This window comes from Galeopterus variegatus, unplaced genomic scaffold (assembly GCF_000696425.1).
Source record: "Galeopterus variegatus unplaced genomic scaffold, G_variegatus-3.0.2 Scaffold4088, whole genome shotgun sequence".
NCBI lineage: Eukaryota > Metazoa > Chordata > Mammalia > Dermoptera > Cynocephalidae > Galeopterus > Galeopterus variegatus.
This window is the reverse complement of record NW_007730199.1, coordinates 132,891-148,073: the sequence shown is the minus strand read 5'-3', so window position 1 is coordinate 148,073 and position 15,183 is coordinate 132,891. Positions and strand designations below refer to the sequence as shown.

The 15,183-nt window shown below is 39.8% G+C and overlaps 1 protein-coding gene across 1 annotated transcript in view; it reads left to right on the top strand.

Annotated features, from left to right (window-relative positions):
* The window catches only part of LYVE1 (lymphatic vessel endothelial hyaluronan receptor 1), a 15,267-nt gene extending 8,195 nt beyond the window's left edge, over positions 1-7,072 (top strand). The window contains exons 4-6 of the mRNA XM_008586721.1: positions 4,324-4,626; positions 5,228-5,306; positions 5,835-7,072. Coding sequence (XP_008584943.1) covers positions 4,324-4,626; positions 5,228-5,306; positions 5,835-6,021 — 569 coding nt within the window. The 3' untranslated portion in view covers positions 6,022-7,072. The remainder of the gene's footprint in view (positions 1-4,323; positions 4,627-5,227; positions 5,307-5,834) is intronic.
* Positions 7,073-15,183: the final 8,111 nt, after the last annotated feature.

Here is a 15,183-nt window from a genome sequence, read left to right as displayed (position 1 = left end):
AAATGTTCACCAGCCGACATTAGCCAAAACTATCCCAGAAAGGCAATATAGGATCCCAGCGGTTCTCTGAACCAGGGTGCTTTGGCATAGGAAAGGTCCTTGGAGATACTTTGTCCAATTCCCTCTCTTCACTCCTAAAACAACTACAGTTTAAAATGGGGTTTAGCTTGTTCAGAGTCCTACAGTCAGTTAGCGGCAGAGTCAAGATCGGAACATAGGGCTTCTTACAACATTTTTTTCATCATCTTCCCTCTCTTCTCTGCCTCTTCAGCCTTTCATCTCTGGCTGGAGAATTGGTGATTAGAGTTGTCTGTTTCCTTGTGGTTTCACTTAACTTGTACTCCCATCCCCTGTATTTTCTGTATACTGAAAGTGAAGTCTAGTGGCTTGATTAGGCTCGAGTTCAGTATTCTGGCAAAAATACTTCACATATGATATTGTATATTTTGGATCACATCACAAGAAAAGGCACTTAATGTCAGTATGTCTCACTGCTCATTATGCTAACTTTGATCATTTGATTGAGGTGGTGACTGCCTAGTCTCTCCAATGAAATTAGAACAATATGTCTTTCTCTTTGCAATTGGTAGGTAATCTGTAATATTATATTTTGGCACCATGCAAATATCCTGACCCCCAACTACCTTTTACCTAATAGTTTACGCAGCCATTGATGATCCTTGCTCAAATCAGTTGTTAGAAGGAGGAAGGGGTCCTGCAAAATGGTGATTTTTCTAAATCTATCCTTCCTTCTCTGATAAAGAAGAATCTCTTTCTTTCTCATATACACACATACACACACACACACACACACACACACATACCCCTTCTCCTTATACTACCATGAACACATGGCTTTACTTATTCAATGTGTTCAATATATTATAACCAATTTTACAATTATTATTCTTTTGGGCACTCATCCTAACCCTATCCTAACCATACTCTAATTTTCTTTGTTTTTTTTTATTTCCTTTTTTACTGCTATTTTGTGGCATTTTAGGATCGGAGTAACCCTATGCCTAACACTAAGCCTTATGTTAATTGTCTTTCTTATTGCTATCTTTGTAAGGTTTGAGGATCAAAGTAACCCTTACCCTAATCCTAACTTTATTCTTTTATTGCTGTCTTTGTGAGGTTTGAGGATCAGACCAACAGGCTATTAATCCTCTGTGTGCACAATCTGTGTTGTGCTGTTCCCTCTGCGTTACCTGGCTGACTGCTATTCTTTATTCAAATCTCAAGTGCCATCTTCTCCAGGATCGCTTCCCATTCCCCTCACTCCTTTCTATTCTCTTGGATTCCAACCACACTCTGTTTAATATCTGAGTATCAGAGCACTCAGCATATTCTAGAGAAATTATGTTTGTAGTTGGGAGGGGAAGGAGAGCCAGGTCCTACCACTTCCAGGTGTGATAACTGTGCCCTCGACCAGGTAGGGACCTCAGGACTACATTGCTGTAGCTCCCTCACATTATGTCCTTCCCAGCCTCACATATGAAACGAGAAGCCAAGGAAAAGAATTCTTACAGATGTTATCCATTATGCCCAGACACTATGCAAGGCCCTAAACACTATCTTATTAATTCTCAGTAAAACGACACCAGTGTGTCATTTCTACTTTTGGGAGAAGTAACCGATGTTTAGAGTGTACCTTGCCTGTGGTCACAGTCAATAAGGGACAGAGCCCAGATTTAAATCTTGAGCTAACTGTATCGTGCCATGCTACTTTGATGTAACTTCTGTAGTGATGACCACATATCAGTAACATCCAAGGTTTGGGCATTAATATTTCTTAAAAGCATCCCAGATTATTCTAACCTGCAGCCAGGGTTGAGAATTACTTTTCCCTTGAAAATCTCTAAGATCTAAGTTTGAGGATTCCAGATACTTCTGGATTCTCTTATTCCTGTGCAATTGTATTAACTTCCTTCTTTGCTTCCAGACTGTACCCACTTCCTGCTCTGCATTTCATTCTCTACACACCTCCACTGATAATTATTTTACTTCTCTGCTCCACAACCTTTTTGATAATATGATATGAACTGTGAAGCCTTGTGCATACAAAATTGGACATTTACGAGAAATTTCATATATAATTTGGGAGGTTTGTGGACCCTAGTTGAAAAGTCCCTCTCCTACAGAATAAGTTCCCAATTTTTAACATGGTAGTTATGAATCTTGATTTATGATCTGGCTCCAAACTATCTTCCCAGTCTCATCTCCTACTTGCAGTCTTTCATATCCCCAGTCACACACACACCCTACACTCCAACTACACTGTGCTATTTGTCATTTTTCTAACATAACTACACTTTCAAGCTTCTGGATTCTTGGATCGTGCTATTCCCATTGACTGGAATATTCCATTCCCTCTTCTATACTAGATGAGCTGCTTCTCTGTTTCAGCTATCCTGGCCTTCTTAGTCATCAAATGGGCTAAGTTCATTCAACTTCTGGCTCTTGAACTTTCTGTTCTCTTTACTGTACTTTAAATGATTTTGCCCTAGATCTTCAATGACTGGCTACATTTCATTATTCAGGTCTCAGGTTAAGTATCACCTTGCCAAGAGACCTTCTCTTATCACACTATCCAAAGTATCTGTCCCCCATGCTCCACCCCTACCAGTTTAATCTGTATCCTGTTTTATTTTCTTTCAACATTTATAATTCTCCGAAATTTCTGGCTTTTCTTTTTTAATTATCTCTATCCTTCCAATAGTGTGCAACCCCCTTAAGAGGAGAGACTTGATCTTGTTTGCACCATGTCCCTAGCACCTACGACAGTGCGTGGCATAGATTTGTGCTCCACATTTGTTGAATGAGCACATTAATCTTCCATACACTGCCCAAATGCCATCTTCTCCAAATCCCCAGTGATCTCTCCATATCCTTGTCAAAATGCTTCTTCTGTCCTCCGGGAATCAGAGCCATGACTTATTTGTCTCTGTATTTTCAGTTCCCAACATAGTATGTTGAGCTTAGTGTGTTTTTGCCCCTCCCCAATATTTGAAAATGTTCATTTTCTGAGGGAAGAACTTAGCATGTGCTCAAAAATCATAAATGTAGGTAAAAGTTTAGAGCAGAGAAGGCCGAGGATGATGCCTATTTGAGTAGAGGTCTTTTCAAAGTAAAATGAATAGTATAAAAACTGACAGTGCATGTGTGGTCAAAATGCTTTATCAGTAGTATCCATGACTTTGACCGGTATTTAATTTAATTTTCAAAACTGAATCAACTTAATAGAATAACTTTTTCTTCATAGTTAACATTCCAACTGATACTATTCACTACCACAAATAATTAGGGATTTAAAACAGATGCAAATTCATATTATAATATATTGCATGGCTCTGCCATTTACTAGCTATGTGACTTTGGGCAAGTTATTCAATTCCTCTGAACTTCAGTTTCCTCCTGTATAAATGAGGGTTTGAAAAAATCATTGAATGAAATACCTAATTAAACACCTAGTACTATTGCTGACTCAGAGTAAGAAGCTCAACAAATATTAGTTTCCTCTCTGCCACATTCAACAAATTGGAAAGCAAACCCACATCTCTCTCCTAATCCTCCTTTTTTTCACTTTTTTTTGATGAACCCAGAGAAATCTGGTCTTAGCAGATCTTTGTCCTGAAGTGGAATCACATGTGTATATTTGGCCTCCCCATCTACTCTTTCCTTCCTTTCACTTCTCCTTTCTTCCTTATTTATCAAATATTTATTGAGCATGCACTATATGCCTGACACAGTGCATATACCATGATGACTAAGAAAGACAGGGTTCCTGCCTCCAAGGAGGTCATGGTCCAGTGGGGAAGAGTATAATGAAAACTGTGACAAGAGAAGCACATGGAGGTTCAGGAACATATGCCTAGAAACCCAATTTAGCCAACGAGTCTGCCTGGGAAAGAAATAGTCAATCTGAGACCTTAAGGATAAGTAAGAGTCAACTAAATAAAAAGGGAATAATGAGTCTTAAATGAGAAGAAAGTATCATGGTGCAAGCCTTGGATGTGAGAGAAAGCGTATCAAGGAACGGAAGAAATCTCAGTATGGCAGGAGCAATGAGAGAAAGAGCAGATGAGGCTGGCAACAATAGCAGGGGCCAGATCATGGAGGCATACAGGCCATGCAGCAGAGGCAGTTACTGAAGGATTCTAAGCAAGGAAGTGACATGATTAGATTTGCATTTCGGTGTGACCATTCTGCCGCAACGTAAAGGGCTTGGGTGTGGGGGGTAGGAGGGTAGTAAGACTAGAGGCAGAAAGAACAGTTAGGAGGCTGCTGCAATATTTATTTCAATTTTCCCTCTCCCAACAGATACTTGGGTTAACTCATGCTCTCCAGAAATCATCACCACCATTGATCCCATATTTAACACTCAAACCACAACGCACACAATAGAATTTACTGTCAGTGACAGTACATATTCAGCATCATCCCCTTACTCCTCAACACCTGCTCGTGCTATTCCTCCTGCTCGGGCTTCCACTTCTACTCCACGGAGAAAAAAATTGATTTGCATCACAGAAGATTTTATAGAAACTAGCACTGTGTCTACAGAAACTGAATCATATATTGAAAATACGGCAGCATTCAAAAATGAGGCTGCTGGATTTGGAGGTAAATGCTTTCTGTGTCTGTGTTATGTGTGTGTGTGTGTTTATGTATAACGGACAATGTATAGAATCCAGCCTGCCTCCAGATTGGGCACTCAGGACCTGCCAAATACAAATAAAAGCTTAGCACAAACTCAACTTTCATAAAGTCATAGAACTTGATAACTATAAAGAACCTTAGTGATTAATCTAAAAATTGTGAGTATAAGATTTTCACTGTTGAAAACTCAAAGACTTTTAAAAATAAATTACTATGTACAAGTTCTTTTAAATATATATACCTTAAATGCCTACGACTGGAAAGGATTTTTTTTTTCCTATTGAAAAGTAAAGGTCTTGCCGTTAATTAGCTCCAGACTTAATCATCTCAAGCCCACAGAGAAAAAATGAGCTCTATCTGACATATTGACTCCTATAGAATAGAGAGAACATGAGACGCAAGGCCTAGGATTCTATAAGCAGATGAATTGTTAAATGGTCAGGAGTTCAGATCCCCATACCAGTACCGGCCAGCTGCCAGAAAAAAAAAAAGATGAATGGTTAAATGAGCAGTACATACAATGCATAAGTGAAGGACCAACAGACCATGTCTCTGTGTCCTCCAGGTGTCCCGACGGCCCTGCTGGTGCTTGCCCTTCTCTTCTTTGGTGCTGCAGCTGGTCTAGCCGTTTGCTACGTCAAAAGGTGGGGTTTGGGGCACACCTTTGTCACCTCCCTATCTTGTGTTTTTCCAGGGTTGTTATTGGCATTTTATGGGTCAAAATGGAGATGGCAGTCCTCTTATACTGTAAATTTTCTCCCGCATCTCACCTCTCCTCCCTACCCCCCAATCTTTCCTACTATTTCAGCACATAACTGTCACCCAGCCTTTAGGTATCAGTCAATGGCTATCCCTTTGAAAATCAAGAAATACAAAGAAAAGATTGAGATCTGGGAAAAATTTATATACCTTATTTGATTTTTAGTTCTTTGTTTTTGGTGGAAGAGCTATGAGGTCAGTCTAAAGTTTGGCCTGTAAACATAGTCCCATTTAAATGAATCCATTAAGGTGGAGATGGGTTAATGTATTTGAGCACGTATGTGTTAGCATCACTCTGAAATAAAGGTACCCAGAGTACTGTGCCAATATGTGCCATCGCAGACAAAGCATTATCTATTGTTATGTGTGTTACATAGAAGTCCCTCACTTTAATTTTATGTTTGTGCCTAAAGGTATGTGAAGGCCTTCCCTTTTATGAACAAGGATAAGCAGAAGGAAATGATTGAAACCAAAGTAGTGAAGGAGGAGAAGGTTGATGATAGCAACTGTAACGAGGAATCAAAGAAAACTGATAAAAACTCAGAAGAGCCCAAGAGTCCAAACAAAACTACAGTGCGATGCCTGGAAGCTGAAGTTTAGATGAAAAAAGAAATGAGAAGACACACCTGAGGCTGGTTTCTTTTCTGATGAATATCCTGGCCCCAGCTGGGGAAACTAAAAGGGCCAAAGAACCAAAGTCCACCCTTGCTTCCTAACTAGAATCAGTTCAGGGCCGCCTTTGGACTAAGGAGTTCACCAAAGGTAGCTCCCTTCTTCCTACTGCAATCCTTTCTGGATCCTATCCTCCTACCACCAAAGCTTCCCACAGCCTTTCTAGCCTGGCTACATCCTAATAACATCCCAGTGGAAAAAAGGAGCTTTGCAAAGTACAAGGACCTAAAACAGCTAATTAGTAAAAAGGCCTTCATGGCTCAGTCTAGGTGAGTTGAGAGCCAAAGGGTCACTGAGACCAAGGCCTTCTCTGCTGTTTCCACAACCCAGATACTTTCTTCAGCTCTGAAAGGGAAACACTTATACCACCTGGCATGTTCTTCTGAGCCAGGCAAGAGCAAAAGGAGGGAAAATTCCAGCAACTGAAAGCCATGTGAGATTGCCGTGACTTGAGACCTAATCTCTGTAAAATCAAAATAAATAGAGAAATAGAATGAGGCTGAGCACACTGACAGCACATTGTCAGCAGGCACTATAAACACAGACAGGGGCAAAGTATTCTTCTCTGACTCAGTTGGGTTCGAATTACTTTTTAGAACATATATATACTTTCTTTTCTTTTTACTGCTGCTATTTTCTCTCGAAGAATATACTTTTACAAGAAAACAAAAAAAAATACTCTTACAAATTTCTGTTTTTAGCTGAGTTAGAGAAATTATTACTGAGGAAAATTACTGTGTAAAAAAGTAATAAAATTCAAGAAACATTTGCTGAATATCTACTATATGTCAGGTGCTGTGCAAGATATTACATTCTGTAATTCATCAAAAAATTTCATATAGTAGAATTCTGTCTGAAGCTAATTTTTTTCGGTTTTGTTATCCCTAGCTTACATACTTCCAAACTAATATTTTTTTACTGAAACTAATCATTCACTCATTTTTTCTAATATGGCAACCATTAAAACCTTAATTTATTATTAACATAACTAAGAAGTGCGTTATTACCTCTACACAGCAAAGCACGTTTTTTAAAAGCCATTAACAAATGTATCACTAGCTCTCCTTCTTCCAGCAAGAAGAGCCCGAGAGGTGGAGAAATATTTGTGCCCCCGCAAAATTAAAACATTTAGAAAATCTCTTTGCTCTCTTACTTACATAGATGCATTATACTTTTCATGCAAAATTAAAGAACCAAATCATAACCTGTAGTTTGCAAAAAGGAAAAGGGACAACTTTGGTTGTTAAAATACAAACATGTAAACCCACGTTACCATGGGTTTACATACATTACCATGTGGGACTGTCGTTGCTTCAAATGGTATTATTTTATTTTATTTTATTTATTATTTATTTATTTATTTATTTATTGTCTTTTTTTGTGACTGGCCGCGCTCAGCCAGTGAGTGCACTGGCCATCCCTATATAGGATCCAAACCCGCGGCGGGAGCGCTTCTGCGCTCCCAGCGCTGCACTCTCCCGAGTGTGCCACAGTGCCGCAAATGGTATTATTTTAAGTTGGCCAAGTACGCACACATTAAATAGACCTTTACCTCGGAATCAGGTCCTTCATTCCAATCCATTTCACAGTTCACAGGGGAGCTGGAGATTCAGGATAGCTGATTTGTCCTGTTTCCCTAGCTTACTCTCTCCCACTCTCCAGTCTTCCCCCCTGAGACTGTCAGTTCCCTTCTTCCCCTTACCAGTAACCCCACAGCTCCATGGTCCTTTCAGCTCAAAGACCATAAATACAGGCATAGTTTTTTTTTTTTGGCCTACAATTAATTGTTGGTCTGCAATAATTTTGGTTAGTCAAGAACTAAAAATCAAGAGATCTCACATGTTTACATTTCTAGGTGCTCTTGAAAAATGGGAAGATCTGGAGATGGAGAACCCATATTCTCTCAGAGCAATAATTAGCTGATTGAGAGTAGTGGCCGTCCCCTTCAAGTGGGCTGTGTGCTCTCCCTTTCACCACAGTCCATCTCCCTCTCTACTGCACCCTCATGCCAAAGTAAAGGTGCCATTTCCTGTGGATCTTGTAATACTTTTGCCTTTTTTCCACACCCAGCCCATGTCACTCGTTTACATCATTTGCCTGGCCACTTCGGTCTCTGTGTTTGAAACTCTGGTTTGTCAGTCCCTAAGCTTTATCAGCTTCATCTAGTTCCCAGGGAGCGAAGAAGAAAAAAGGGAAAGAGCTTAAGTAGTGGTCCTCCTTTTATGTGTGTTAGCTGAAAAATAATCAGATCTTCCACACTACATCTCCCATCTTGCGGGCATATACTACAGACTAGGAGACTACCACCTTCTGTTATTTTAGACAGGCGTTTGCCCTACCTAGGAGGACGAAAGGGAGAAAAAACCTCACTCAGCCACATATAATCACTCAGTAGCCCAAATGTCATGTGCAAACATACCGATGAAAATGTAACTTCCATCATTATGCAAGGCAGAAAGTGAGGGAAAAAAGAGGGAGGAAGGAAACTAATATTTATTGAGCACCTAAGCGACAGTCATTTCACATGTTGTCCCATTTAATCTCCACACCTTCCCTGAGAGGTAAGGATTATTACTGTCATTTTTTATTAATGAGAAAACTGGATTTTTAGAGGAGTTAAATCACTTTCTGAGGTCACAGGTCTAGTGAAATGGTAAAGGTAGAATTCAATCCCAGGTCAGACTGACTAAAAAGCCCATGCTTCTTTCCCTACACCACCATGCTTCTCTTGTAAATTACAAGATAGGGATGTAAACTATTCTGGTATGCAAGCTTGAAATCAGTCACTTGCCAAAGCAACAGAGATCTAATAAAGAAAGCAATTCAGGACTCCTGGGTCAGCTTCAGGGAATCTTTCTTAAATCCCTTGGCAATGACAAGGAAAAGAGAGAACCACCAAAGAACTTTGAGAACTGCTCCCTCATTGATGCAGACATCAGCTTCAACAAAGGCCTACCTGGTCCGGCTCATACAGTCAGAAAATGTAAGGCTCTGAAAGATCCAAGATAAGCTCCTCTAAACTCTTTTTTTACAGAGTTAAAAAAAAAAATCTCAATGTCACATCTAGCTGGAGATAGAACCTTGACTAGAAGTCTCCTTCTTCCTAGTCAAGTTCTCTTTATTCTCCACTGAACAAACAGAAATTGGCAGGATACAAGGGACCCCCCAGTTCAGAACTGCAATCCAGCTCACCAAAGCCAGTCTTCAAAAGAGGCAGGTAGAGAGCCGTATGATGACATTTCTAGTGGTACAGAGGATCTCCCTGTCCAGAAATCCCCCTCCTTCATGGCTGTCTCCCAGGCTCAAACATAATAGATCCATCCTGAATTCCATGCAAAACTGCATGTTTTTTATAAAGGCCAGGCCACTACCGTAAGGCTCTGAAAGATCCAAGATAAGCTCCTCTAAACTCTTTTTTTACAGAGTTAAAAAAAAAAATCTCAATGTCACATCTAGCTGGAGATAGAACCTTGACTAGAAGTCTCCTTCTTCCTAGTCAAGTTCTCTTTATTCTCCACTGAACAAACAGAAATTGGCAGGATACAAGGGACCCCCCAGTTCAGAGCTGCAATCCAGCTCACCAAAGCCAGTCTTCAAAAGAGGCAGGTAGAGAGCCGTATGATGACATTTCTAGTGGTACAGAGGATCTCCCTGTCCAGAAATCCCCCTCCTTCATGGCTGTCTCCCAGGCTCAAACATAATAGATCCATCCTGAATTCCATACAAAACTGCATGTTTTTTATAAAGGCCAGGCCACTACCGATTATTAACATTGCAGGGGCGCGCCTGGTGTCCTCCCGCAGACCCAGAAGGAGAAGGAGCCAACAGGATTACCCCCAGTGTTGGGACCGAGGGATCTCGGGGAAAAGTGAGCCTGCTGCCCGCCAACCCAGCCCTGTGAAAGAGACACTCACACGCGGCAGGGGTTCTGTCAGGGCAGTTCCACTTTATTGCCATTACACTGCAATTTATATAAGCAAGCAAGTAGGGGCTTTCCATGAAGTAACCCATCAATTAAAGGATCACGCGGGCATGTACTTTGTACTAACATGTTGAGCATAGTGATCACACAGGGTTCACGAGTGCGAAAATACTGGAGGACCAATAAAAACCTTTTGGAGCTATCTTGGGTTACACCTCCCCTACTTCCCGTGGGCGCCATGTTCATCCTCCACCCATAGGCACCATGTGGCTCACAGATAATGTTTGCTCCTAAAAATGGGCCCAACATAACATGACAATGTGGGTCCAATAAAAACAAGATGATTTCTAAGGGTAGAAAGCTGGAGTAAAGCAAATGATTCAAGACCCAGAACAGGGCTTGCTCACATTTGGAGTCTATAAATGTCCATTGACTTGAACAGAATTGAATCATAATGATTTCCAGACCAAAGGATCCTACCTTTTATTGCTCTTCTCTACACCTTCGGCTAGTGACCAAAGCAAAATCAATTGCTCTAAGGAAGCACAGGCTTGTGAAGACGATAGTAATAATAGCACGCAAATAATAAATTCTTACTAAGGAATGGGAGAGTCACTCACACCAAAAAGAAAATGTTCTAAGCCTCCAAACATGAAGAAAAACAATTATTTGTCAGTTCAATATTACAGTTAAAAGTAAATAAAATTTAGGTGTTTACCCCCATAATAGTCTATATGTGAGGTCAGGTTTGACCTAAGAGCATTTTAATAATACTAAAATCAGATGGGAGTACTCTCCTCTCAGTATGTTCCCCATGAAATGCCTCAATTTTCGAACAATGCTGATGTAATTAAAGTGTCCCCCTTTCTTATATAGAAGACAGTTCACTTTTTTTTAGATACACTTTTTTATTTCAGAATAGTTTTAAATTTACAAAAATAATTGTGAGGATAGTACAAAGAGTTCCCATACACTCTTTACCCAGTTTTCCCTACTATTGACATCTTATACTACTATAGTACCTTTGTCACAATTAATGAACCAATATTGATATGTTACTATTAACTGAAGTCCATACTTCATCCTGATTTCCTTAGTTTTTACCTAATATCATTTTACTGTTCCAGTATCTCATCCACGATACCACCTTACATATAGTCATCATGTGTCCTTAGGCTCTTCTTGGTTGTAACAGTTTCTCCGACTTTCCTTGTTCTTGATAACTTAGTCAGTTTTGAGTAGTTGTGGTCAGATATTATGCAGAATGTCCCTCAACTGGGATTTCTCTGATGTTTTTTCATGATTACAGTGAGGTTGTGTGTTTTGGGAAAGAAAACCACGTACCATTTTGATCACATCATATCAAGCGTACCTATCAACATGACTGATCACAGTTGAGGTTAACCTTGAGCACCTGGCTGATGAAATGACCGTCAGGTTTCTCCACGGCAAAGTTACTTTTTTCCCCTCTTTCTGTACTGTATTATTAGGAAAGAAGTCACTATGCATAGCCCACACTTAAACAGAGGGGAGCCTATGCTCTGCCTCATTGAGGGCAGAATATCTACATAAATTTTTTGGAATTTCCTGGCACAGGTGATTGATCTATTCTCCCTTATTTATTTAATCATTTATTTATATCAGTACGGGCTCAAGAATATTTATTTTCTACTTCAGGCTATAATCCAATACTATTTTTATTTTGTGGCTCAATTTGTTCTGATGTTGACAATTGGGAGCTCTTTCAGTTTTGCTCCCGTGTCCCTTTAACACACTCTCACTGCGGTATTTTTGTGGGGCAATTCCTTACTTTCTGGCACTATAAAATGCTCCAGACTGACTCATCTGGTATATATTTGGTGGTTTTTTAGGAAGCAATACTCCCAAGACAGCCCATTGCATTTTGTGGCTGCAGCCTAGGGTGTCATGGCAGTAGGGAGAGATGGAGAAAAATAAGGCTGGGAAGGTATGCAAGTGACAAATTCTGTGGCATGTTCATTCCTCAGCTAAATACTTTCTCTGTTGGTCGCAGAAAAGCATCACTGCATTATGATTATCAGAGTGACATAAGATTTTTGAGGATTCCGAAAGATGATTCTAGTGGCGGTATTGTAAAATATGGCCTAAAGAAATTGTTATACCAAACCTAGCTGATTATCAGACCCATCTGAGGAGATTTGTAAAAACTCAAAATCATAGGCCCCATCCCAGCCCAATAGAATCAGAATGTTTTTCCATGTTTAGGACCTAGGGATCTGTATTAAAGCAAACAAACAAAAGCAAAAAACTCCCAGAGAATCTGATCCAGTAGGCCCCTGGTCACAGAATGGGAATCGCTGAACTAGAGAGAAGGGGGATTAGGGACAGCAAAACAAAGACGGTAGGTGTGAAATGCTATGAGCTTGGACTAAGGCAATGTCAATGCAAATTAATGAACAGAAGATGGATTCCTGAGACATTTCTGAGACTAAAATCAGAAATATTTGCTAATGGATTATATATGAAAATAACTCAAAGATGACAGTGAGATTTTCAACTTGGGCAGCTACAGGAATGGTGATTTCACTAAACAAGCTAGGGAACAAAGAAAAGGCAAGCACATTTGAGAGAGAAGATACTGAGCTTGGCGTGGTTATGTGTTGTTTGTGGTACGGAAACAGAATATCCTGGTGGCACTATTTAAGAGGCGGGTAAAATTTTAGATTTGGGGGAAAGACAGGTCTAAAGATAAAGATTTTTAAGCTTGTTAATAGCTTAAAAATATGTTAATTATGAGTTACAGTTGAGGACTTAGGAAGGAATAGGGAAAGACTAGTTCGAATGTAAAAGAATAAAGAGATATCTAATAGTTGACAGTGAGACTTGTGGCAGGACGAATATTACTAACATATGACCTTTACTCCTCTGCCAGTCTGTGTAGTCCCTCATCTCCTTTCATAAGAAGGAAGGACTTACCTTGCTGGAGAGAGTCTAGGTCACCTATATGATAAAGGAACAAGGAGACAAGGAAGGAAGGGGAATGGGGAAGAGAAAAAAATCACCACATGGGGCTAAGTATTGAGAGGGGGTTGGGGATTTACGGAGGGTGATGCCTCAGAGTCATTGCAGAATGATGGGAGTAGACCGGACAGGAAAGAAAATTTTTATAAACTTCACTGTGGCATATGTATTTAGATTCCTTTCATAGTTTTTGCGAAATGCAAGTAAAGGATTGTTTTCAGGTTAATTTTGGTTGCTGTGTTGTGTTTCTTTCACTTCAGCTTCACTCCAAGCCTGAACCACAGAGGTCTAAGATTAATAAAGGATAAAGATAATAATAAAGTAAGAAATGACAATAAAGTAAGAAAATACAGTCCCTGAAGTTCTATCATTAGGATACATAGAGCTTGAATGATAGCATTAAATATCAACTGAATTGGAATAACCTCAATTGACTTTCTCTTACACATTCTCTGATCTCTCCATGCTATTTCTCAGATCTGAGTTCAAGCACTCACTGCTTTTTATCTAGACCATTTCTCTCCCTGTTTCTAGTCTTGGCAACCTCTCTGTCACACTTCCAGTTCATCCTTTTATCCTACCAGGTTGAATTTTTTTCAGAACAGAGCTTATGTCATTCATCGGACCTTTGAGGGCTCCCCATTTTTTCGATAAGCAAGTCTAAACACGTGGTTATACTTGATGGATATGGCAAATTGGCATTCAGCATCCATTTCAAATGTGTGCCTTCCTAAACTTCAGAGGATGGAAACTAAAACTGCTTTTCCCAGACTCTCTAAAGCTAGGCTTCTGGATGCAAATTCAATCCACCAATTAATCCATGCCCATGTGAGTTAGAAGGCAGAAGGAAGGAGAGACCAACTTCATGCTACTTCAGCTATTGCTTCAGGTGAGTACCATCATGGAGATACTAGNTTGTTGTTTGGGGGGGGGGGGGTTGAGACAGAGAGAGAACGGTATTAGAAACAACTGAGATCTAGGCACACGTGCTACTTCCCAGTCATTGTATCTAGGCCTTCTCCCAGCAACCTAAGCAGCAGTCCCAAGAATTTCCAATTTCATAGACCGATGACTCTTTTTTAAATTTGGGAAGCAATATAGAGTTTCCAACTTTTAAATTATTTTCAGATAAAGACATCTGAAAATTACACTACTATCTAACATCACTATCATTTTATGAAAACTAGCAAAAAGGAAGGATATAAAATCAGAATAAAGAGAAGTCACTAAATAAATCTAGTTTTATGAAAAACTCACTACATAGACCTGATTTTTCTCATTTTACTCCAGACTAGTCAAAGATTGGCATTTTCCCACCAACTAGAGGAAATAATCTCTGGCTGCAATTAAGATAACCTTTCAGGATTATGTGGACATGCTGAGAGCACAGGTAAACAAGTCCAATAATTGGGATCTAATTCCTTCTACCCTCCTAATTGTCTCTCCTTCCACATTCCTCCCTTCAACCCCACCCTTGTCCACTATATACATGCACCACCACCATTAAGCAAAGATAAAGGCAGTATCTGGAAAAAGAGAGAGGCAATTTTCAACTCATGGTAATTTGATCCTAACTATGATGCTAAGTGCTACAAGGTATAGGCTATGGGAACTCACAGGAGAAACTACTTCTGACTTTTTATCTGGAAAGGGTTCAAGAAGGTGGTAGTGTTTAAGATAGGCCTTTAAGGATAGATAAAATTTCTGACAGAAAAAAAATGAGAAAACAACGTTGTGGGTGATGGGGTTTTGCAAAGGCACAGAGATGTGAAATAGGAAGCAATACTCCCAAGACAGCCCATTGCATTTTGTGGCTGCAGCCTAGAGTGTCATGGCAGTAGGGAGAGATGGAGAAAAATAAGACTGGGAAGGTATGCAAGTGACAAATTCTGTGGCATGTTCATTCCTCAGCTAAATACTTTCTCTGTTGGTCGCAGAAAAGCATCACTGCATTATGATTATCAGAGTGACATAAGATTTTTGAGGATTCCGAAAGATGATTCTAGTGGCGGTATTGTAAAATATGGCCTAAAGAAATTGTTATACCAAACCTAGCTGATTATCAGACCCATCTGAGGAGATTTGTAAAAGCTCAAAATCACAGGCTCCATCCCAGCCCAATAGAATCAGAATGTTTTTCCATGTTTAGGACCTAGGGATCTGTATTA